We start from the raw sequence: 26,864 nt of genomic DNA, 5'->3' as shown, positions 1-26,864 counted from the left end.
CTGATGACATGAATGGGAGACTACTCTTGTGTTGTAAATGTTATGCAGTTGCCATTGAAAGAGCTGAATCCATGACAACAGATTCAAAATGTGAATCTATACTTTCATTAAAAAAAAAGTATGGTGAAACGCTTGATAAGCTTGGTAAATGGTACATGAAGGAAGCACAATCTTGTCTACAAAAAGGTAATTTTTATACGACCCCAAAAAAATTTTGGGTTCGTATAATGGTATGATGTCGTCTTCTGCGTTGGTTTCATATTTATTACTTTTTTACATACTAACTGGAACCTGCTTGTTTTACGCTACACTCGAACAAAGTGTTGTAGTCGGACGGGAACCAGTTTACATAATTTATTTTATTTACCAAAAAAAATATTGACCTGTCCATAGAAAGGCTTGTATAGCAGTCAGGGGCATTACTTAAACAAGTAACTTTTAAAATTACCTATATAAGTAATGTTGAAAACGAGGCTATTTTTTTTTATATAAGTAACTTTTCTAAATATTATTTTCATAGGTGACCAATTATACAAATTTTACTAGTTTTAACAAATTTTTACAGACATCTGGTTAATTTTTCCCATGAAATATAAAATCTAATCCTTCTGAAACACTAATTGCTTTTCTGACACACTTATCTTTGATATCAACACACTTATCTTAGATATCAACGCTTCTTGGTCAAAGATTGGTCTCTTGGGAATATTAAAATATTGTTTTCCTTCAAAATCTTGAAGGTAGACAGATATAAATAGATAGAAACTTATGAATTAATTAAGACTTGAAGTTATTCATAATTTGTAACCCAAAACAATTACATATGTTCCTAAAATAAGTGTTATTACTAATTCTTTCAAAGATGTACAAAATAACTTATTCAAGTAACATTTTTTTTCATTATTTTTATATAACCCTTTATGTCTATTCTCCTCTCAAATCTTACAAATTCTTAAATTTATGATATAAAATGATGTAAAAATTCATGAAAACTACATTTAGTCTCTGCTTTTATTGAAATTTAAAATAACTCTATTGAGTAATTTTATATTTTTTTAAAACAAAAATTACCTATATAAGTAACTAAAAAAAGTAACTTGTTTAAGTAACACCCCTAACTGTATAGTCTGCCGTTTTATTCTCCAAAATTGGATCTTCCAAAGGGGGTGAATAGAGTACCGGTACAATAAGCAAGAAATAAGAGAACTAGTCCAATTTCGCGGCGAGGTGGTTAGTTTACATTGTTCACATGTAGAGGGCACTCTCATCATTTTTCAAACTAATAATTTTAACTCATCCATATTTTAATAAGTTATTTCTATTCAATTTCTAATTAATACTGATAAATATAAAAACTAAACCTTTCATTACAAATTTCTCGTTTCTTTTCAATTTATTTGTTGAAAGAAACTGGTATCTGCTTGATTGAAACAATACAAACATAGTAAAAAAGACAACTGTAAACCAGCTTAGAATTTGTAAACTACAAAACGTAATCGGTTATTGTTCATTCTGTTTTGATGTTTCATACTGACTATAATGGTTTGTATTAGCTTAAGACCTTTCAAATAATAATGTGATAGGTATATTAAAGACTGTTTTACAAAATGATGGAACTGTTTTACTTTCAAAGTCGTATTATAGTGATATCTGTCATGTACGGATTTCGACTCTCGCCAGTTAATTTCTTCTTTAACAGTCATGCTTTTTAAACTTCCTGTTTAACATACACAAGTTGCTAAATTGTTTTTTAAATGAATTAAACTTATTTTAACAATCATGAAGCTTTCTAGAATCATTTACAAGCAGTTTCAGCTTCTGTTTGATGATGGAAAACAGGTTTTCCTTAGAAAATACTGCAAACGATCGCATAGGATTTGAAATTACCAGAGTTTTATTAGACCTTTTCTAACAGTAACAAAAAGTTTTTTTACCTAAAATTTTTTGGGGACAACGGGGTTCGGACTATATACCAGTGCGAACTATACAAGCCTTTATTTGTACAAAAAAGAACAGCCAGTAGTCAATGGATACTGTAAATCATTCAGGTAGGGTTGACCTATTCGTTTGTGCTAATAAAAAAACAGCCAGTTGTCATCTTCACTTCACACACACACATACGAATATCAATTATATGCTTACGAGATATGCTGCAATGTTAAACAAAGACTTCCTTGAAATTTAATATTTATCTTTCAATTATCTATTTACTTATTTATTTAATTTTGTTTCTTTTTGTTGTTGTTTTTGTTGTTGTTTTTTTATTTTTTTTATTTTTTTTTTTTATTTTTTTTTTTCTTCTTTTCATAATTTTGAATTCAAAATTATCTACATACTTTAAATATATATCTTATATATCTTTATATTTTACTACTTTAACTACTCACAATATATATTTTTCATAACCTGTGCATTTGTTATATTAGATAATTATGTTTGATAATCTTAATGGTAAACTTCATTTTTTGATATTACTGATATGGTATATAATTTTTTCAAGTATGGAAACTTGTATGTAAATACTAACAAAAACTTATTTACTAATTTTAACGAGGCCGGGATAAGGTACAGGTACTTGATGTTTTTAAACTAACAAATGTACAGATTTCAATAAAATATAAATCCCAATATTAGAGACAGTGGCATCATTTTTCCTCAGAGCTTTCAGCTCTTTGATTATCCCAATTGCAACTTCCACTGAACATAGAAAATCCAGTTTTTTTTAGCCCCAGCCATAGCTGAGGGAGTATAAAGGTTTACTCTTGTCTTTATGTAAGACATCTCACACATACGTCTCAAAATTTCTTGATATTCACTAAGTTTGCCTCAACCAAATTTTATTAAACAAATACGCAATGCTTTTGATCACAAAACACAGATCTTTGAAGATTTAGTATTGGTGGCAACACGTTTACAATCTAGAGTTAGAGTGGGGTGCTTATTTTCCCCATAATTTTCCATGTTTTCTGCAATTCATGTTCAGGTCTTTATGTTTTTGAAATATACTGATATTTCTATATGAAGATAACACCAAAATCAAAATATTCTTAGCTTAAAAAAGTGTCTCTTTGATCAAAAAATATCTGAAAAGTTAGATCAAAGGCTATTTTAAATTTCCTGATGTATTGTCAAAGGCGGACAAATATTCACTGTTTTAAGCTCACCTGGCCCAAAGGGCCAAGTGAGCTTTTCCCATCACTTTGCGTCCGGCGTCGTTAACTTTTATAAAAATCTTCTCCTCTGAAACTACTGGGCCAAATTAAACCAAACTTGGCCACAATCATCATTGGGGTATCTAGTTTAAAAAATGTGTCCGATGACCCGGCCAACCAAGCAAGATGGCCGCCATGGCTAAAAATAGAACATAGGGGTAAAATGCAGTTTTTGGCTTATTACTCAAAAACCAAAGCATTTAGAGCAAATCTGACATCGGTAAAATTGTTTATCAGGTCAAGATCTATCTGCCCTGAAATTTTCAGATGAATCGGACAACCCATTGTTGGGTTGCTGCCCCTGAATTGGTAATTTTAAGGAAATTTTGCTGTTTTTATGCCCCACCTACGATAGTAGAGGGGCATTATGTTTTCTGGTCTGTGCGTCCGTTCGTCTGTCCGTTCGCCCGTTCGTCCGTCCGTCCGTCCGTCCGTCTGTTCGTCCGTCTGTCCCGCTTCAGGTTAAAGTTTTTGGTCAAGGTAGTTTTTGATGAAGTTGAAGTCCAATCAACTTGAAACTTAGTATACATGTTCCTTATGATATGATCTTTCTAATTTTATAGCCAAATTAAACTTTTGACCCCAATTTCACGGTCCACTGAACATAGAAAATGAAAGTGCATGTTTCAGGTTAAAGTTTTTGGTCAAGGTAGTTTTTGTCGAGCCTGCAACTTTTGTTGCAGAAAGCTCGACATAGGGATAGTGATCCGGCGGCGGCGGCGGCGGTGTTAGCTAACTTCTTAAAAGCTTTATATTTTAGAAGGTGGAAGACCTGGATGCTTCATACTTTGTATATAGATGCCTCATGTTACGAAGTTTCCGTCAGTCACATGTCCAATGTCCTTGATCTCATTTTCATGGTTCAGTGACCACTTGAAAAAAAAGTTCAGATTTTTTGTAATGTTGAATTCTCTCTTATTATAAGTAATAGGATAACTATATTTGATATGTGCATACCTTGAAAGGTCCTCGTGTCTGTCAGACAGTTTTCACTTGACCTCAACCTCATTTCATGGATCAGTGAACAAGGTTAAGTTTTGGTGGTCAGTTCCATATCTCAGATACTACAAGCAATAGGGCTAGTATATTCGGTGTATGGAAGGACTGTTAGGTGTACATGTCCAACTGGCAGGTGTCATCTGACCTTGACCTCATTTTCATGGTTCAGTGGTTATAGTTAAATTTTTGTGTTTTGGTCTGTTTTTCTCATACTATATGCAATAGGTCTACCATATTTGTTGTATGGAATGATTGTAAGGTGTACCTATCTAGCGGGCAGATGTCATGTGACCTTGACCTCATTTTCATGGTTCAGTGGTCAAAGTTAAGTTTTTGAGTTTTGGTCTTTTTATCTAATACTATATGCCATAGGTCATCTATATTTGATGTATGGAAATATTTTATGATCTTTATGTCAGTCGCGCAGGTTTTATTTGACCGTGACCTTATTTTCACAGTTCATTGCACAGTGTTAAGTTTTTGTGTTTTGGTCTATTTTTCTTAAACTATAAGTAATAGGTCAACTATAGATGTTGTATAGAAGCATTGTTAGCTGTACATGTCTGCCTGGCATGGTTCATCTGACCGTGACCTCATTTTCAAGGTTCATTGGTCTTTGTTTAGTTATCTTGGTTAATGTTAAGTTTATGTGACAGTTGTATTAAAGCTTAGCTTTATACTTAGGACTATCAACATAATATCAATGATTAGTATAGAAGGCGAGACATTTCAGCGTGTGCACTCTTGTTGATGAAGTTGAAGTCCAATCAACTTGAAACTTAGTACACATGTTCCCTATGATATTATCTTTCTAATTTTAATGCCTAATTATATTTTTTATCCAATTTCACGGTCCATTGAACATAGAAAATGATAGTGCGAGTGGGGCATCCGTGTACTTTGGACACATTCTTGTTGGTTATTATCTTAAATAATATTATAGAAAGAGATAAACTGTAAACAGCAATAATGTTCAGCAAAGTAAGATTTACAAATATGTCAACATGACCTAAATGATCAATTGACCCCTTTAGGAGTTATTGCCCTTTATAGTAAATTTTTTACCATTTTTCGTAAATCTTAGTAACCGTTTACAAAAATCTTCTCCTCTGAAACTACTGGGCCAAATTAAACCAAACTTGGCCATAATCATCTTTGGGGAATATAGTGTAAAATGTGTGGCGTGACCAGGCCAACCAACCAAGATGGCCACCACAGCTAAAAATAGAACATAGGGGTAAAATTCAGTTTTTGGCTTATAACTCAAAAACCAAAGCATTTAAAGTAAATCTGACATGAAGTAAAATTGTTTATTAGGTCAAGATATATCTGCCCTGAAATTTTCAGATGAATCAGACAACCTGTTGTTGGGTTGCTGCCCCTAAATTGGTAATTTTAAGGAAATTTTACTGTTTTTGGTTATTATCTTGAATATTGTTATAGATAGAGATAAACTGTTAACAGCAATAATGTTCAGCAAAGTTCGATTTACAAATAAGTCAACATGACCGAAATGGTCAGTTGACCCCTTTAGGAGTTATTGCCCTTGATAGTTAATTTTAACCATTTTTCGTAAATCTTTGTTATCTTTTACAAAAATCTTCTCCTCTAAAACTACTGGGCCAAGTTCATTATAAATAGAGATAATTGTAAGCAGCAAGAATGTTCAGTAAAGTAAGATGTACAAACACATCACCATCACCAAAACACAATTTTGTCATGAATCCATCTGCGTCCTTTGTTTAATATTCACTTAGACCAAGGTATGCGACACAGGCTCTTTAGAGCCTCTAGTTACACATCTATTTAAAACCAAATACCTGCAGCTATAAACAATATTTATCAAATCAATTTCATTATAGATGAATAGCAGATATTTCAAAGGTGTAAAAAATCTGAAATTTTAGGCAATGAGTCAAAGAATTACTAAGAAATACTTCTTTGAAATCGTGTTTTTCATTCAGGAAATTGGCAGAAAATCATCTGTTTTTCGGTCCTTTGCGGTAAGTGCCGAAGTTTAAAAAATAATAATTTTTGTTATGAAATATAATTTACCAGCATATTTCTTCCATTTTAGCCATTATTTTTTTTCATCAAATTTTTTGAAACATATACACAATTCTTGTTACCACAAAAGTTACTCAGATCAAGTACAAATTTGAGTAGCCTCTCTTCTATCATTCTTCAGTTATGTCCAAGGATCTGGAATTTTTTTCACCTAATTTCAGTCATTTATTGATAACTTTAAAGTTGGTGCGCTTTTTAAGCTCACCTGACCTGAAAGGTCAAGTGAGCTTTTCTCATCAATTGGCGTCCGTTGTCCGTAAACTTGTCCATTTAACTAAGATGGCCGCAATGCCTAAAAATAGAACATAGGGGTAAAATGTAGATTTTGGGTTATATCTCTGAAATCAAATCTGTGATGGGGTAAAATTATTTATTAGGTCAAGATCTATCTGCCCTGAAAATTTCAGACAAATCTGACAACCTGCTGCCCCCGAATTAGTAATTTTAAGGAAATTTTGCAGTTTTTAGCTCACCTGGCCCGAAGGTCCAAGTGAGCTTTTCCCATCACTTTGCGTCCGTTGTCTTCCGTCGTTTGTCGTCTATCGTCGTCCCGCATCCGTCGTCGTCCTGCGTCCGTCGTCGTTAACTTTTACAAAAATCTTCTCCTCTAAAACTGCTTGGCCAAATTTAATCAAACTTGGCCACAATCATCATTGGGGTATCTAGTTTGAAAAATGTGTCCGGTGACCCGGCCAACCAACCAAGATGGCCGCCATGGCTAAAAATAGAACATAGGGGTAAAATGCAGTTTTTGACTTATAACTCAAAAACCAAAGCATTTAGAGCAAATCTGACATGGAAAAATTGTTTATCAGGTCAAGATCTATCTGCCCAGAAATTTTCAGATGAATCGGACAACCCGTTGATGGGTTGCTGCCCCTGAATTGGTAATTTTATGGAAATTTTGCTGTTTTTGGTTATTATTTGGAATATTATTATAGATAGAGATAAACTGTAAACAGCAATAATGTTCAGCAAAGTAAGATTTACAAATAAGTCAACTTGACCGAAATGGTCAGGTGACCCCTTAAGGAGTTATTGCCCTTTATAGTCAATTTTTAACCATTTTTCGTAAATCTTAGTAATCTTTTAGAAAAATCTTCTTCTCTGAAACTACTGGGCCAAATTTAACCAAACTTTGCCATAATCATCATTGGGGTATGTAGTTTAAAAAATGTGTCCGGTGACCTGGCCAACCAACCAAGATGGCTGCCATGGCTAAAAATAGAACATAGGGGTACAATGCAGTTTTTGGCTTATAACTCAAAAACCAAAGCATTTAGAGCAAATCTGACATAGAGTTAAATTGTTTTCAGGTCAAGTTCCATCTGCCTTCAAATTTGCAGATGAACGGACATTCCGTTGTTGGATTACTGCCCCTGAAATGGTAATTTTAAGGAAATTTTGCTGTTTTTGGTTATTATCTTGAATATCATTATAGATAGAGATAAACTGTAAACAGCAATAATGTTCAGCAAAGTAAGATCTACAAATAAGTCAACATGACCAAAATGGTCAGTTGACCACTTTAGGAGTTATTGCCTTTTATAGTCAATTTTTAACCATTTTTCGTAAATCTTAGTAATCTTTTAGAAAAATCTTCTCCTCTGAAACTACTGGGCCAAATTTAACCAAACTTAGCCATAATTGGGGTATCTAGTTAAAAAAATGTGTCCGGTAACTCGGCCAACAAACCAAGATGGCCACCATGGCTAAAAATAGAACATGGGGGTAAAATGCAGTTTTTGGCTTATAACTCAAAAACCAAAGCATTAAGAGCAAATCTGACAGGAAGTCAAATTGTTGATCAGGTCACGATCTATCTGCCCTGGAATTTTCAGATGAATCGGATAATCGGTTGTTAGGTTGCTGCCCCTGAATTGGTAATTTTGAGGAAATTTTGCTGTTTTTTTTGTTATCTTGAATATTATTATAGATAGAGATAAACTGTAAACAGCAATAATGTATAGCAAAGTAAGAACTAAAAATAAGTCACTATGACTAGAATAGTCAATTGACCCCCTAAGGAGTAATTGCCCTTCACAGTCAATTTTTAGCTCACCTGGCCCAAAGGGCCAAGTGAGCTTTTCTCATCACTTGGCGTCCGGCGTCCGGCGTCGTCCGTCGTCGTCCGTCGTCGTCGTCCTGCGCTAACTTTTACAAAAATCTTCTCCTCTGAAACTACTGGGCCAAATTTAACCAAACTTGGCCACAATCATTATTGGGGTAACTAGTTTAAAAAATGTGTCCGGTGACCCGGCCAACCAACCAAGATGGCCGCCATGGCTAAAAATAGAACATAGGGGTAAAATGCAGTTTTTGGCTTATAACTCAAAAACCAAAGCATTTAGAGCAAATCTGACAAGGGTAATATTGTTCAACAGGTCAAGATCTATCTGCCCTGAAATTTTCAGTTGAATCGGACATTTCGTTGTTGGGTTGCTGCCCCTGAAATGGTAATTTTAAGGAAATTTTGCTGTTTTTGGTTATTATCTTGAATATTATTATAGATAGAGATAAACTGTAAACAGCAATAATGTTCAGCAAAGTAAGATCTACAAATAAGTCAACATGATCAAAATGGTCAGTTGACCACTTTAGGAGTTATTGCCCTTTATAGTCAATTTTTAACCATTTTTCGTAAATCTTAGTTATCTTTTAGAAAAATCTTCTCCTCTGAAACTACTGGGTCAAATTTAACCAAACTTGGCCATAATCATCATTGGGGTATCTAGTTTAAAAAATGTGTCCGGTGCCCCGCCCAACTAACCAAGATGGCCGCCATGGCTAAAAATAGAACATAGGGGTAAAATGCAGTTTTTGGCTTATAACTCAAAAACCAAAGCATTTAGAGCAAATCTGACACCAGTAAAATTGTTCATCAGGTCAAGATCTATCTGCCCTGAAATTTTCAGATGAATCAGACATTCCGTTGTTGGGTTGCTGCCCCTGAAATGGTAATTTTAAGGAAATTTTGCTGTTTTTGGTTATTATCTTGAATATTATTATAGATAGAGATAAACTGTAAACAGCAATAATGTTCAGCAAAGTAAGATCTACAAATAAGTCAACATGACCAAAATGGTCAGATGACCACTTTAGGAGTAATTGCCCTTTATAGTCAATTTTTAACCATTTTTCGTAAATCTTAGTAATCTTTTAGAAAAATCTTCTCCTCTGAAACTATTGAGCCAAATTTAACCAAACTTGGCCATAATCATCATTGGGGTATCTAGTTTAAAAAATGTGTCCGGTGACCCGGCCAACGAAACCAAGATGGCCGCCATGGCTAAAAATAGAACATAGGGGTAAAATGCAGTTTTTGGCTTATAACTCAAAAACCAAAGCATTTAGAGCAAATCTGACATGGGGGGTAAAATTATTCATTAGGTCAAGATCTATCTGCCCTGAAATTTTCAGATGAATCAGACATTCCGTTGTTGGGTTGCTGCCCCTGAAATGGTAATTTTAAGGAAATTTTGCTGTTTTTGGTTATTATCTTGAATATTATTATAGATAGAGATAAACTGTAAACAGCAATAATGTTCAGCAAAGTAAGATCTACAAATAAGTCAACATTACCAAAATGGTCAGATGACCACTTTAGGAGTTATTGCCCTTTATAGTCAATTTTTAACCATTTTTCGTAAATCTTAGTAATCTTTTAGAAAAATCTTCTCCTCTGAAACTACTGGGCCAAATTTAACCAAACTTGGCCATAATCATCATTGGGGTATATAGTTTAAAAAATGTGTCCGGTGACCCGGCCAACGAACCAAGATGGCCGCCATGGCTAAAAATAGAACATAGGGGTAAAATGCAGTTTTTGGCTTATAACTCAAAAACCAAAGCAATTAGAGCAATCTGCCATGTGGTAAAATTGTTTATTAGGTCAAGATCTATCTGCCCTGAAATTTTCAGATGAATCGGACCACCTGTTATGGGGTTGCTGCCCCTGAATTGGTAATTTTAAGGAAATTTTGCAGTTTTTGGTTGTTATCTTGAATATTATTATAGATAGAGATAAACTGTAAACAGCAATAATGTACAGCAAAGTAAGAACTAAAAATAAGTCAGTATGACCAAAATAGTCAATTGACCCCCTAAGGAGTTATTGCCCTTCATAGTCAATTTTTAACAATTTTCTTAAAATTTGAAGATTTTCAATAACATTTTCCACAGAAAGTACTGTTATCAATGGAGATAATTGTAAGCAGCAAGAATGTTCAGTAAAGTAAGATCTACAAACACATCACCATCACCAAAACACAATTTTGTCATGAATCCATCTGTGTCCATTGTTTAATATTCACATAGACCAAGGTCAGCGACACAGGCTCTTTAGAGCCTCTAGTTCGTAAATCTTAGTAATCTTTTACAAAAATCTTCTCCTCTGAAACTACTGGGCCAAATTAATCCAAACTTGGCCACAATCATCTTTGGGGTATCTTGTTTAAAAAATGTGTCCGATGACCCGGCCATCCAACCAAGATGGCTGCCATGGCTAAAAATAGAACATAGGGGTAAAATGCAGTTTTTGGCTTATAACTCAAAAACCAAAGCATTTAGAGCAAATCTGACAGAAGTAAAATTGTTCATCAGGTGAACATCTATCTGCCCTGAAATTTTCAGATGAATCGGACAACCCGTTGTTGGGTTGCTGCCCCTAAATTGGAAATTTTAAGGAAATTTTACTGTTTTTGGTTATTATCTTGAATATTGTTATAGATAGAGATAAACTGTTACAGCAATAATGTTCAGCAAAGTTAGATTTACAAATAAGTCAACTAGACCGAAATGGTCAGTTGACCCCTTTAGGAGTTATTGCCCTTTATAGTAAATTTTTAACCATTTTTCGTAAATCTTAGTAATCTTTTACAAAAATCTTCTCCTCTGAAACTACTGGGCAAAATTAATCCAAACTTGGCCACAATCATCTTTTGGGTATCTAGTTTAAAAAATGTCCGGTGACCCAGCCATCCAACCAAGATGACCCCCATGGCTAAAAATAGAACATAGGGGTAAAATGCAGTTTTTGGCTTATAACTCAAATACCAAAGCTAAATTGAGAGCAAATCTGACATTGGGTAAAATTGTTTATCAGGTCAAAATCTATCTGCTCTGAAATTTTCAGATGAATCGGACAACCTGTTGTTGGGTTGCTGCCTCTAAATTGGTAATTTTAAGGAAATTTTACTGTTTTTATACGACCGCAAAATTTTTAATTTTTCGTCGTATATTGCTATCACGTTGGCATCGTCGTCTGCGTCGTCGTCGTCGTCGATGTCAGAATACTTTTAGTTTTCGCATTCTAACTTTAGTAAAAGTGAATAGAAATCTATGAAATTTTGACACAAGGTTTATGACCACAAAAGGAAGGTTGGGATTGATTTTGGGAGTTGAAGTCCCAACAGTTTAGGAATTAGGGGCCAAAAAGGTGCCCAAATAAGCATTATTCTTGGTTTTCGCACCATAACTTAAGTATCAGTAAATAGAAATCTATGAAATTTAAACACAAGGTTTATGACCATAAAAGGAAGGTTGGTTTTGATTTTGGGAGTTTTGGTCCCAACAGTTTAGGAATAAGGGGCCCAAAGGGTCCAAAATTGAACTTTGTTTGATCTCATCAAAAATTGAATAATTGGGGTTCTTTGATATGCCGAATCTAACTGTGTATGTCCTGTTTTCAAATTGGTCTACATTAAGGTCCAAAGGGTCCAAAATTAAACTTAGTTTGATTTTAACAAAAATTGAATCCTTGGGGTTCTTTAATTTGTTGAATCTAAAAATGTACTTAGATGTTTGATTATTTGCCCAGTTTTCAAGTTGGTCCAAATCGGGGTCCAAACTTAAACTTTGTTTGATGTCATCAAAAATTGAATAATTGGCGTTCTTTGATATGCCAAATCTAACTGTGTATGTAGATTCTTAATTTTTGGTCCCGTTTTCAAATTGGTCTACATTAAAGTCCAAAGGGTCCAAAATTAAACTAAGTTTGATTTTAACAAAAATTGAATTCATGGGCTTTTTTGATATGCTGAATCTAAACATGTACTTAGATTTTTGATTATGGGCCCAGTTTTCAAGTTGGTTCAAATCAGGATCCAAAATTATTATATTAAGTATTGTGCAATAGCAAGAAATTTTCAATTGCACAGTATTCAGCAATAGCAAGAAATCTTCAATTGCACAGTATTGTGCAGTAGCAAAAAATCTTCAATTGCACAATATTGTGCAAAAGCAAATGTTTTCAATTGCACAGTATTGTGCAATAGCAAGAAATATCTAATTGCACAATATTGTGCAATAGCAAGAAATATCTAATTGCACAATATTGTGCAATAGCAAGATATTTTCAATTGGAGTTATCTTTCTTTGTCCAGAATAGTAGTTGAATCAACTTAAATCATTGTTTTATACAATATACAATGTATATTCACTTTTACTACCAACTGATAAATTAAAACAATCTTTACCATTCAGTGATAATAACTTTATTTTACATTTTAATATTTTATGATGTATTTAAATGAGCAGTTATTGTTGCAAACTCCATTAGAAATTTGAATTGATATCAGTTTTGGAAAAAGGGAAAGGGGGATGTGAAAAAAAATGAGGGGGGAGGGGGGTTAAATTTTTCTCATTTCAGATTTCATAAATAAAAAGAAAATTTTTTCAAACATTTTTTTGAGAGGATTAATATTCAACAGCATAGTGAATTGCTCAAAGGAAAAAAAAATATTTTAAGTTCATTAGACCACATTCATTCTGTGTCAGAAACCTATGCTGTGTCAACTATTTAATCACAATCCAAATTTAGAGCTGAATCCAGCTTGAATGTTGTGTCCATACTTGCCCCAACCGTTCAGGGTTCAACCTCTGCGGTTGTATAAAGCTGCGCCCTATGGAGCATCTGGTTGATTATTGGCCCAGTTTTCAAGTTGGTCCAAATCGGGTCCAAATTAAACTTTTTTTGATTTCATCAAAAATTGAATAATTGGGGTTCTTTGATATGCCAAATCTTGGGCCCAGTTTTCAAGTTGGTTCAAATCAGGATCCAAAATTATTATATTAAGTATTGTGCAATAGCAAGAAATTTTCAATTGCACAGTATTCAGCAATAGCAAGAAATCTTCAATTGCACCGTATTGTGCAATAACAAGAAATTTTCAATTGCACAGTATTGCACAATAGCAAGAAATCTTCAATTGCACAGTATTGTGCAATAGCAAATATTTTCAATTGCACAGTATTGTGCAATAGCAAGAAATATCTAATTGCACAATATTGTGCAATAGCAAGAAATTTTCAATTGATTAGAGTTATTTTTCTTTGTCCAGAATAGTAGTTGAATCAACTTAAATCATTGTTTTATACAATATACAATGTATATTCACTTTTACTACCAACTGATAACAAGCACTTTTTGTTACATTTTAATATTTTATGATGTATTTAAATGAGTAGTTCAAACTCCATTAGAAATTTGAATTGAGATCAGTTTTGGAAAAAGGGAAAGGGGGATGTGAAAAAAAAATGAGGGGGGGGGGAATTTTTCTCATTTCAGATTTCATAAATAAAAAGAAAATTTCTTCAAACATTTTTTTGAGAAGATTAATATTCAACAGCATAGTGAATTGCTCAAAGGCAAAAACAATATTTTAAGTTCATTAGACCACATTCATTCTGTGTCAGAAACCTATGCTGTGTCAACTATTTAATCACAATCCAAATTTAGAGCTGAATCCTGCTTGAATGCTGTGTCCATACTTGCCCCAACCGTTCAGGGTTCAACCTCTGCGGTCGTATAAAGCTGCGCCCTGCGGAGCATCTGGTTGGTTATTATCTTGAATATTATTATAGATAGAGATAAACTTTAAACAGCAATAATGTACAGCAAAGTAAGATTTACAAATAAGTCAACATGACTGAAATGGTCAATTGACCCCCTAAGGAGTTATTGTCCTTTATAGTCAATTTTTAACAATTTTTATAAAATTTGTAAATTTTTACTAACATTTTCCACTGAAACTACTGGACCAAGTTTATTATAGATAGAGATAACTGTAAGCAGCAAGAATGTTCAGTAAAGTAAGACGTACAAACACATCACCATTACCAAAACACAATTTTGTCATGAATCCATCTGCTTCCTTTGTTCAATATTCTCATAGACCGAGGTGAGCGACACAGGCTCTTTAGAGCCTCTAGTTTGTAAATCTTAGTTATCTTTTACAAAAATCATTTCCTCTGAAACTACTGGGCCGAATTAAACCAAACTTGGCCACAATCATCATTGAGGTATCTAGTTTAAAAAATGGCCACCATACCAAGATGGCTGCATTGTCTAAAAATAGATTACAGGGGTAAAATGTATAATTAGGCTGATATCTTTGAAACCAAAGCATTTAGAGCAAATCTGACATGGGGTAAAATTGTTGATCAGGTCAAGATCTATCTGCCCTGAAATTTTCAGACGAATCGGACAACCTGTTGTTGGGTTGCTCTCCCTGAATTGGTAATTTTAAGGAAATTTTGCCTTTTTTGGTTATTATCTTGAATACTATTATAGATAGAGATAAACTGTAAACAGCAATAATGTTCAGCAAAATAAGTCAATCATTACCAAAATTGTCAGAGAACCCCTGAAGGAGTTATTGCCCTTTATAGTCAATTTTAACAACTTTTTCGTCATTTTTTATAACTTGTACAAAAATCTTCTTCTCTGAACCTACTGCGCCAAATTTAAACTTACTTGGCGACAATCATAATTGTGGTATATAGTTTTAAAAAATGTGTCCGATGACCCAACCTACCAAATAAAATGGCCAACATGGCTAAAATTAGAACATAGTGATAAAATGCAGTTTTTGCTTTATATCTTTAAAACTAAGACATTTAGGGCAAATCTTTCAAGATTTAAATGTCCATGAGAATAAGATCTATCCCCTGATATTTTTCAGATGAATCCTACAACCCATTGTTGGGTTGCTGCCCTAAAATTGGAAATTTTAAGGTAATTTTGCAGTTTTTATACGACCGCAAAATTTGAAAAATTTTTCGTCGTATATTGCTATCACGTTGGCGTCGTCGTCGTCGTCGTCCGAATACTTTTAGTTTTCGCACTCTAACTTTAGTAAAAGTGAATGGAAATCTATGAAATTTTAACACAAGGTTTATGACCACAAAAGGAAGGTTGGTATTGACTTTGGGAGTTTTGGTCCCAACATTTTAGGAATTAGGGGCCAAAAAGGGCCCAAATAAGCATTTTCTTGGTTTTCGCACTATAACTTTAGTTTAAGTTAATAGAAATCTATGAAATTTTGACACAAGGTTTATGACCACAAAAGAACAGTTGGGATTGATTTTGGGAGTTTTGGTTTCAACAGTTTAGGAATTAGGGGCCAAAAAAGGGGCCCAAATAAGCATTATTCTTGGTTTTCGCACAATAACTTTAGTTTAAGTAAATAGAAATCTATGAAATTTAAACACAAGGTTTATGACCATAAAAGGAAGGTTGGTATTGATTTTGGGAGTTTTGGTCCCAACAGAATAAGGGGCCCAAAGGGTCCAAAATTAAACTTTGTTTGATTTCATCAAAATTGAATAATTGGGGTTCTTTGATATGCCGAATCTAACTGTCATGACTGTGTATGTAGATTCTTAACTTTTGGTCCCGTTTTCAAATTGGTCTACATTAAGGTCCAAAGGGTCCAAAATTAAACTTAGTTTGATTTTGACAAAAAATGAATCAGTTAGGTTCTTTGATATGCTGAATCTTAAAATGTACTTAGATTCTTGATTATTGGCCCAGTTTTTAAGTTGGTTCAAATCGGGGTCCAAAATTAAACTTTGTTTGATTTCATCAAAAATTGAATAAATGGGGTTCTTTGATATACAATGTACCAAATCTAACTGTGTATGTAGATTCTTCATTTTTGGTCCTGTTTTCAAATTGGTCTACACTAAAGTCCAAAGGGTCCAAAATTAAACTTAGTCTGAATTTAACAAAAATTGAAATCTTGGGGTTCTTTGATATACTGAATCCAAAAATGTACTTAGATTTTTTATTATGGGCCCAGTTTTCAAGTTGGTCCAAATCAGGATCTAAAATTATTATATTAAGTATTGTGCAATATCAAGTCTTTTCAATTGGACAGTATTGCGCAATGGCAAGAAATATCTAATTGCACAATATTGTGAAATAGCAAATTTTTTTTTAATTAGAGTTATCTTTCTTTGTCCAGAATAGTAAGCAAGAAATATCTAATTGCAAAATATTGTGCAATAGCAAGATTTTTTTTTAATTGGAGTTATCTTTCTTTGTCCAGAATCAACTTAAATCTTTGTTATATACAATATACAATGTATATTCACTTTTTACTACCAACTGATAAATTAAAATAATCTTTACCATTCAGTGATAACAAGCAGTTTTTTTTACATCTTAATATTTTATGATGTATTTAAATGAGTAGTTATTGTTGCAAACTCCATTATAAATTTTAATTGAGATTAGTTTTGGAATAAGGGAAAGGGGGATGTGATTGAAAAAAATTGGGTTCAATTTTTCTCATTTGAAATTTCATAAATAAAAAAGAAAATTTCTTCAAACATTTTTTTGAGAGGATTAATATTCAACAGCATAGTGAATTGCTCTAAGAGAAAACAAAAATTTTAAGTTCATTAGAACACATTCATTCTGTGTCAGAAACCTATGCTGTGTCAACTATTTAATCACAATCCAAATTTAGAGCTGAATCCAGCTTGAATGTTGTGTCCATACTTGCCCCAACCGTTCAGGGTTCAACCTCTGCGGTCGTATAAAGCTACGCCCTGCGGAGCATCTGGTTGGTTATTATCTAGAATACTATTTTAGATAGAGATAAACTGTAAACAGCAATAATGTTCAGCAAAGTAAGATCTACAAATAAGTCAACATGACCAAAATTGTCAGTTTACCCCTTAAGGAGTTATTGCCCTTTATAGGTGTAATACCACCATTGATTTCCCCCTATTAGTCTTTGTTAAATTTGCACTTTTCAAAAAATTCTGTAGAATTTATCTTTGTTTCAAATAAAGAAATACTTGGCATGAGCAAAGGTTTATCCAGTGTCCAGTACTATAGAAAAAAATTCACATAATATTTCATTGCATATAAGAAAATAACCATCACCGGAAGTTATCCAATCAAATTGCTCCCCTTATTTTATCTGTGTACAAGGTTTAGTCACCATGTAACCTCAAGATTACAAAATATTCTATAGAAATCCCAAATAAAAAAATAATGGTGCTTTGAAATACCCAAGACATATGTTTATGACACAGAAATCTTTTACTGCTATAAAATGTAGGATTAATTACCTACAACTGTCAAATTCAAGGGAATATTTTTTTTTCGACCTATTTTCGTATACAACCGGATGTGACGTACCATGATTAGGTGGTATTACACCTATAGTCATTTTTTTACAATTTTCATATTTTTTGTAAATTTTTGTGAATTTTTATGCCCCACCTACGATAGTAGAGGGGCATTATGTTTTCTGGTCTGTGCGTCCGTTCGTCTGTTCGTTCGTTCGTTCGTCCGTCCGTTCGTTCGTTCGTCCGTCTGTCCCGCTTCAGGTTAAAGTTTTTGGTCGAGGTAGTTTTTGATGAAGTTGAAGTCCAATCGACTTCAAACTTGGTACACATGTTCCCTATGATATGATCTTTCTAATTTTAATGCCAAATTAGAGATTTTACCCCGATTTCACGGTCCACTGAACATAGAAAATGATAGTGCGAGTGGGGCATTCGTGTACTGAGGACACATTCTTGTTACAAAATATTTTCCACTGTAATTACTGGGCCAAGTTCATTATAGATAGAGATAATTGTAGCAACAAGAATGTTCAGTAAAGTAAGATCTACAAACACATCACCATCACAAAAACACAATTTTGTCATGTCCATTGTTTAATATGCACATAGACCAAAGTGAGCAACACATGCTCTTCTTGAGAGCCTCTAGTTTAGAAATGAAAAATGGAGTTCATCAACTTGATTGCATCTACCTTAATAACAGGTGCTTTATACAGAAATATATTGAAATCCTATTTGGGATTATGCAACACTTTTAAAAATCTTAGTTTTGTAACATTGTACGTTATTGATGTACAATTATCCTTTTTATACGACTGCAAAAATTGAAAATTTTTTGGTCGTATATTGGTATCACGTTGGCGTCGTCGTTGTCGTCGTCGTCCGAATACTTTTAGTTTTCGCACTCTAACTTTAGTAAAAGTGAATAGAAATCTATGAAATTTAAACACAAGGTTTATGACCACAAAAGAAAGTAGGGATTAATTTTGGGAGTTTTGGTCCTAATTTTTTAGGAATAAAGGGCCAAAAAGGGCCCGAATAAGCATTTTCTTGGTTTTCGCACTATAACTTTAGTTTAAGTAAATAGAAATCTATGAAATTTTGACACAAGGTTTATGACCACAAAAAGAAGGTTGGGATTGATTTTGGGAGTTTGGCTTAATAAACATTTTGATATGAGCGTCACTGATGAGTCTTATGTAGACGAAACGCGCGTCTGGCGTACTAAATTATAATCCTGGTACCTTTGATAACTATTTTCACCACTGGGTCGATGCCACTGCTGGTGGACGTTTTTGTCCCCGAGGGTATCACCAGCCCAGTAGTCAACACTTTGGTGTTGACATGAATATCAATAATGTGGTCATTTTTACAAATTTCCTGTTAGCAAAACTTTGAATTTTTCGAAAACTAAGGATTTTCTTATACCAGGCATAGATTACCTTAGCCGTATTTGGCACAACTTTTTGGAATTTTGGATCCTTAATGCTCTTCAACTTTTTACTTGTTTGGCTTAATAAACATTTTGATATGAGCGTCACTGATGAGTCTTATGTAGACGAAACGCGCGTCTGGCGTACTAAATTATAATCCTGGTACCTTTGATAACTATTAGTTCAAACAGTTTAGGAATTAAGGGCCAAAAAAGGTCCAAAATAAGCATTATTCTTGGTTTTCGCACAATAACTTTAGTATAAGTAAATAGAAATCCATGAAATTTAATCGCAAGGTTTATGACCACAAAAGGAAGGTTAGGATTGATTTTGGGAGTTGAGGTCAATCAATTGATTGGAGTTATCTTTCTTTGTCCAGAATAGTAGTTGAATCAACTTAAATCATTGTTTTATACAATATACAATGTATATTCACTTTTACTACCAACTGATAAATTAAAACAATCTTCACCATTCAGTGATAACAAGCACCTTTTGTTACATTTTAATATTTTATGATGTATTTAAATGAGTAGTTATTGTTGCAAACTCCATTAGAAATTTGAATTGAGATCAGTTTTGGAAAAAGGGAAAGGGGGATGTGAAAAAAAAATGGGGGGGGGGGGGTTAAATTTTTCTCATTTCAGATTTCATAAATAAAAAGAAAATTTCTTCAAACAGTTTTTTGAGAGGATTAATATTCAACAGCATAGTGAATTGCTCAAAGTCAAAAAAAATATTTTAATTTCATTAGACCACATTCATTCTGTGTCCGAAACCTATGCTGTGTCAACTATTTAATCACAATCCAAATTAAGAGCTGAATCCAGCTTGAATGTTATGTCCATACTTGCCCCAACCGTTCAGGGTTCAACCTTTGCGGTCGTATAAAGCTGCGCCCTGCGGAGCATCTGTTTACTCTATGATATCAAAAGTTTACAACTTTTTGTTGTCTTGTTATTGGCGATAAATATAGGATATATATTTTTCTTTTACAGCAGGTGAAAGATTTCCTAAAGAAGAATTTCAAGAATTTGAATCCTTTTATAAGGAGAGCCTGTCCTGTTTTGAAAGTGGGATGTCTAAATTCAAGTCAGTAGATGATAAGGCAGGCAATGCCAAAGTAATGTTAAATATTGGAAGACTTCATTGTTTGAAGGCTAAGGAACTCTGTTCTAGGACAGCACGGAATGAGTTTAGTAAAGATGAAAGATTTTTCTTTGAACAGGTTAACTTAATTATAATTCTTTATATTATTAATTTTGACATTTTTCTTTATAACATTCGTCAAGCATATTCAAGAAATGACTATAAAATCTTGGTACATTGTACTTTGAAACAAAGATCGAGTTCAACAAAATAAAGACATCATACTTATTTTTGTTACTGTATCAAACGATCCTTTATAATAGATATTTAGCTAATCAGCTATCAATTCCATCATCATGCCTAATATATCATATACTGTGTTACAACTCTAGATTCTACTGACCGAAAGGATCGTATAATACAGTGATGGAAATAAGTACGACTAAACAAGTGACAACTCCAGGACAGATCCATCCATTTGGATCATCAGTGAAGGCGATACACAGCTAACAACACATTTTATTTCATATAAACTACTCTTTATATCAGCACAACAATGTTAGATCTGCAGATTTTTAAACTCTTGCTATTGGGATATCGAGAAATGTGTCCATCACTCCAGACCACTCGGCCACATAGACTGAACTAAAATAATTCAGCTTTCGGTGGCCTAGTGTTTCCTTTATATATATATATATATATATGATATAACTATCACACATATATATATGATATAACTATCACACATATATATATGATATAACTATCACACATATATATATGATATAACTATCACACAAGTTTCGATAAGTTTCAGCCATTACATCCTTCTTCATTGGAATGCATGACAACATTTAAACAACAATTACTTGGCTTGGATACATTCTTACATATATAATGACATACCTGTCAACCTATGAAAATGAAAATGCAGGTCATCATTGAAGAAAAAAATTTAAGTATTTAGGAGAAATTTTTATGCCCCACCTACGATAGTAGAGGGGCATTATGTTTTCGGGTCTGTGCCTCCGTCTGTTTTGTATATTTTTTATTGGTTTATTTGTTTATTTGCACTGCTCTATTCAAGAAGTACACCACTTATTCTTGGTCCCATTGCTTTCAATGTTAGTTACCTCAATTTCAAGCTGAATAGCTCTTTTTTTAGCTCACCTGGCCCAAAGGGCCAAGTGAGCTTTTCTCATCACTTTGCGTCCGTCGTCCGTCGTCGTCCGGCGTTAGCTTTTGCAAAAATCTTCTCCTCTGAAACTACTGGGCCAAATCAAACCAAACTTGGCCACAATCATCATTTGGGTATCTAGTTTAAAAATGTGTGGCGTGACCTGGTCAACCAACCAAGATGGCCGCCACGGCTAAAAATAGAACATAGGGGTAAAATGCAGTTTTTGGCTTATAAATCAAAAACCAAAGCATTTTGAGGAAATCTGACATGGGTTGAAAATGTTTATCAGGTCAAGATCTATCTGCCCTGAAATTTTCAGATGAATCAGTCAATCGGTTGTTGGGTTGCTGCCCCTGAATTGGTAATTTTGAGGAAATTTTACTGTTTTTGGTTATTATCTTGAATATTATTATAGATAGAGATAAACTGTAAACAGCAATAATGTTTAGCAGAGTAAGATCTACAAATAAGTCAACATGACCAAAATGGTCAGTTGACCCGTTTAGGAGTTATTGCCCTTTATAGTCAATTTTTAACCATTTTTCGTAAATTAAAGTAATCTTTTACAAAAATCTTCTCCTCTGAAACTACTGGGCCAAATTAATCCAAACTTGGCCACAATCATCTTTGGGGTATTTAGTTTAAAAAATGTGTGGCGTGACTTGGTCAACCAACCAAGATGGCCGCCACGGCTAAAAATAGAACATAGGGGTAAAATGCAGTTTTTGGCTTATAACTCAAAAACCAAAGCATTTTGAGGAAATCTGACATGGGGGATAAAATGTTTATCAGGTCAAGATCTATCTGCCGTGAAATTTTCAGATGAATCGGTCAATTGGTTGTTGGGTTGCTGCCCCTGAATTGGTAATTTTGAGGAAATTTTGCTGTTTTTGGTTATTATCTTGAATATTATTATAGATAGAGATAAACTGTAAACAGCAATAATGTTTAGCAAAGTAAGATCTACAAATAAGTCAACATGACCAAAATGGTCAGTTGACCCGTTTAGGAGTTATTGCCCTTTATAGTCAATTTTTAACCATTTTTCGTAAATTAAAGTAATCTTTTACAAAAATCTTCTCCTCTGAAACTACTGGGCCAAATTAATCCAAACTTGGCCACAATCATCTTTGGGGTATCTAGTTTAAAAAATGTGTGGCGTGACCTGGTCAACCAACTAAGATGGACGCCACAGCTAAAAATAGAACATAGGGGTAAAATGCAGTTTTTGGCTTATAACTCAAAAACCAAAGCATTTTGAGGAAATCTGACATGGGATAATAATGTTTATCAGGTCAAGATCTATCTGCCCTAAAATTTTCAGATGAATCAGTCAACCCGTTGTTGGGTTGCTGCCCCTGAATTGGTAATTTTGAGGAAATTTTGCTGTTTATGGTTATTATCTTGAATATTATTATAGATAGAGATAAACTGTAAACATCAATTATGTTAAGCAAAGTTAGATTTACAAATAAATCAACATGACCGAAATGGTCAGTTGACCCCTTTAGGAGTTATTGCCCTTTATAGTCAATTTTTAACCATTTTTCATAAATCTAAGTAATCTTTTACAAAATCTCCACTGAAACTACTAGGCCACAATCATCTTTGGGGTATCTAGTTTGAAAAATGTGTCTGATGACCTGGCCATTCAACCAAGATGGCCGCCACGGCTAAAAATAGAACATAGGGGTAAAATGCAGTTTTTGGCTTATAACTATGAAACCAAAGCATTTAGAGCAAATCTGACATGAAGTTAAAATGTTAATCAAGTCAATATTTATCTGCCCTGAATTTTTCAGATAAATTGGACAACTGGTTGTTGGGTTGCTGCCCTCCAATTGGTAATTTTTAAAGAAATTTTGCCGTTTTTGGTTATCTTGAATACTATTATAGATAGCGATAAACTGTAAACAGCAATAATGTTCAGCAAAGTAAGATCTACAAATAAGTCAACATGACCTAAATGGTCAATTGACCCCTTAAGGAGTTATTGCCCTTTATAGTCAATTTTTAACAATTTTCATTAATTTGGTAAATTTATGTAAATTTTTACCAAATACAGTCAAACCTGATTAAACCGGACCCTGAATAAACCGGTTTCCTGTCCATTCCGGCCGAAAATGAAAGTCCCATGTTTTCCTCTTCAAAGTCTTTGTTAAAATACCCTTAGTATACCGGACCCTGTGTATTCCGAATTCCGATCTAATTATGAAGTCCCAATACTCTTAATTACATTAATTATTACCTGTCAAAACCGGTTTGTGTAATTAATTTCAATAATCGATATGCAATCAAAACATATTTGTTTATACAATATGGCTTTTCAGGATAATCAATTAGTCAGGTGTTAAACTGTGAACTTACAATCGTACAGGAGTGAGCTGTATTATTTATTAAAACATTATAAACGTGTCAGTTAAACGAAAAAAAAACACCGAATATATCTTGGATTGAACTTACGTTGTAACTTGGATAAACAAATTTAAATCGCAGAATAAGAAATTTTCATCGTGATTTCGAAATCCTCGATTCCCTGTTGTGAACCCCTAAACACATGACCTTGATAATGAAAAACACCCAGATGACAACAATCAATGGGTATTGTACACTGTACGACAACGTTGCGATAGTGATGAAACTACGTTTGATTATATTCTGGCTTTTTAATCGGCCATTTAACAAATTAATAATCATGGAAGTAAATCGAAACTCTCGTCTCACAATCCAAACAACGCGAGCATTAGGATGCAAAGGCAAACAATGAAAAACGAAGTGAAAGTATTTTAATTTATCAGATATAATTCACAATCAGAGAGAACTTTTACAGGCAAAATATCGGACGTCACAAGTACTTAACTTCCGGTCAAAACGGAAACCTGAATAAACCGGCTCACTGTCCAAACCGGCCCTCTTTCATAGTCCCGTAGCCGGCCGGTTTATACAGGTTTTACTGTATAGTTCTCTGTTACTAATGGGCAAAGTTCATTAAAGATATAATTGTAAGAAGCAAAATCGTTCAGTAAAGTAAGAACTTCAAACACATCACCATCACCAAAATACAATTTTGTCATGAATCCATTTGTGTCCTTTGTTTGATATGCACATAGACCAAGGTGAGCGACACAGGCTCTTTAGAGCCTCTAGTTTTAAGTTCAAATAAAGTGATAATCATTGTATGTCAAAGCAACACTTTATGGTGTCTTGTACTGTAAAAATTAGCATACCTTTAATGGTATATAAGAAAGATTACTGGTTCCCAGAACTTCGGATGAACCAAAACAGGTACTTCAGATCTGACAAACAGGCAAAATGTACCCTCTTTTCAAAATTACAAGTCAAAGAGTGTTTTACAATGATCATTCAGCCTTCATTTATTACCAATAATGCCTAGATATTCTACATATTTTTAAAGTTACACTCGTAAGTAGAACTATTTTGTGTTCAATATGTACTACTTTCTAGAATGTGCTTTCTGGACGGACAAAATGATTTGATATAAAGAATGATATAAAAAAGAAGATGTGGTATGATTGCCAATGAGACAACTCTCCACAAGAGACCAAAATGACACAAATATTAACAACTATAGTATGTTTGTGTTGCTAAAAACATCTCTTTTCTCCTTTTTTGATTCTTCATAAAATAACGATATATTTTAATTTTCATTGCACATAGTCCTAATATCTATTTGCCACTCACTAAAATCTATAAAGCATTATTTGCATTTAGATATTCTTTCAGGCACAACCCACTAACATAACTGAATTAACTTAATAATGTTAAATATAATAAATTTTAAAACATGACTTTTGCCAAGATTGAAGCTTCCTTTTTTTATGTATTTTAGGCAATTATCTGTTTCAAGAAAGCCTTTAAGATTTTAAAACAAGGAAAGAGTTTTGAGGAGATTTTGGAATTAATAAACTTCAACATTGCAGAAACTTATTTTGAGATGTACAAACAACTTCAAGATCATCCTCCATTATCTGCTTGTGCACAGGAAGAGGTATAATTTAGTGAACAGTTTTTAAATTGAAATAACATGTTAAGTTGAGCAATTTATAACTTACCTGGCCTCAAAGGCCATGCCAGCTTTAGCTGTCACTTGGCATTCTTCATCAGCTTATGTCCTTAAACTTTTTTAAAGATCATCTCTGAAACTTCAAAACCAATTTCCACCAAATTTGGGGTGAATGTTCCTAAGGGTACGTAGCATATGGTTAGTGGCATCCATTTTCTGGTCAGGTAACAAACAAAAATTAGCTGCCATGGAATAAAATAGAACATTAAAGTAAAATGCAGGAATGTTCTAAAATCTTGACAACCCTAGTAAAAAAAGAAAATCTGACAGTAAAAATGGCATAATCTACATATTTCCTATTATCATTTAAGTATCCAATAGAACACACCAGCGAAATTGTGGGCATATATAGCTTGTAAACTGTTGTAGGATGAATTTTTGTAAAAGATATTATGACTGTTAGAACTTCATATAAGGTATCAAAGACCCTATCCCTTTTTTCCAAAGTCCGTTATTTGTTTCCTTTCTGTTAAATTCAATTATTTTCGTGTTTCTTGCCTTATACCACAATTATTCTTCCCCTTTGCTACAATGCATTATTTAATAAAAGTCAAATTAAATTAAAGAATTGCACCACTTCAAACATGAAATCAATGAAACTGTTTATAGACCATTATTATTTTTATAAAATATGCTTCTAGGACATTCCAACAGTGTTTTTCCTTTTGAGAGCTGTATTAACATGCCAATGATAGGATTTGAATCTCGTATAAATGACTATGGCTCATTTGAGGGGTGGTCGGAGGGGCCCTGATCCCGAAATCCAGGGCTTAAAAACATGAAATCCTGAGGTGCGTATTTTAACGAAATTCCTATCCCGATATCCCGAAATTCAATAAACATATTCCTGCATCCCGTAAGGCTCAATCCCGAAATCCTGAGCTTAAAAGCACTCGATCCCGACGTCCTGAATAAGTCCTGCCTCTCTCTAATTTCTAAACATTGAAAAAAATTGCCGATATGGCATCCATATACTATGGACACATTCTTGTTTCCCCATGCTTTACTTATTTCAATTATATGCACCTGGTATGACCCCTTTGATAGTAAATATTTCAGAAAACAGTAGACAGAATACAGAGAGTCTCTATATATTATAGAAGTTGTATAATCGTAGTTTACATGTGGATAAACCCGAAAAATAATTGTATTTAAAGAGGTATAATAGTTGTGATTCTTGCGATCTAAAAACCATGATATGGAGAAAGCTCTGATTGGCTAATTTATTTTTCATGTTTGTAATCTATCAAACGATTGGTTGGTTTTGTGCATGTTTAAAACCGGAAGTCTTATCTATGACTAAAAGTCAGTCTGATGATGGAAAAATATCCGGACACCTATTTTGTCGTTTTTCATCCAAAATAACTCAATCTGAATAATCATAAAAATGGATGACAAATGCGACTATGCATGTTACCCAAAGAACACAGAGTCAT

At 33.5% G+C, this 26,864-nt stretch overlaps 1 protein-coding gene across 1 annotated transcript; it reads left to right on the top strand.

Moving 5' to 3' along the window:
• On the top strand, nucleotides 1–25,359 carry LOC143043780 (erythroid differentiation-related factor 1-like). Its single transcript, XM_076215958.1, has 3 exons — nucleotides 1–186; nucleotides 20,074–20,303; nucleotides 25,195–25,359. The coding sequence occupies exons 1-3, from the start codon at nucleotides 9–11 to the stop codon at nucleotides 25,357–25,359; spliced, it is 573 nt and encodes a 190-aa protein (XP_076072073.1). The 5' UTR covers nucleotides 1–8.
• Nucleotides 25,360–26,864: the final 1,505 nt, after the last annotated feature.

Source organism: Mytilus galloprovincialis, chromosome 8 (assembly GCF_965363235.1).
Source record: "Mytilus galloprovincialis chromosome 8, xbMytGall1.hap1.1, whole genome shotgun sequence".
Taxonomy (NCBI): Eukaryota; Metazoa; Mollusca; class Bivalvia; order Mytilida; family Mytilidae; genus Mytilus; species Mytilus galloprovincialis.
This window is presented reverse-complemented; position numbering and strand designations above follow the sequence as displayed.

What these genes read in the sequence shown, in the direction of transcription:
- LOC143043780 (XM_076215958.1), top strand. Translation starts at nt 9, where the DNA reads ATGAATGGGAGACTACTCTTGTGTTGTAAATGTTATGCAGTTGCCATT. An exon ending in ACAATCTTGTCTACAAAAAG is followed by an intron (nt 187 to 20,073) that starts GTAATTTTTATA and finishes TTTCTTTTACAG; the next exon opens with CAGGTGAAAGATTTCCTAAA. An exon ending in AAAGATTTTTCTTTGAACAG is followed by an intron (nt 20,304 to 25,194) that starts GTTAACTTAATT and finishes TATGTATTTTAG; the next exon opens with GCAATTATCTGTTTCAAGAA.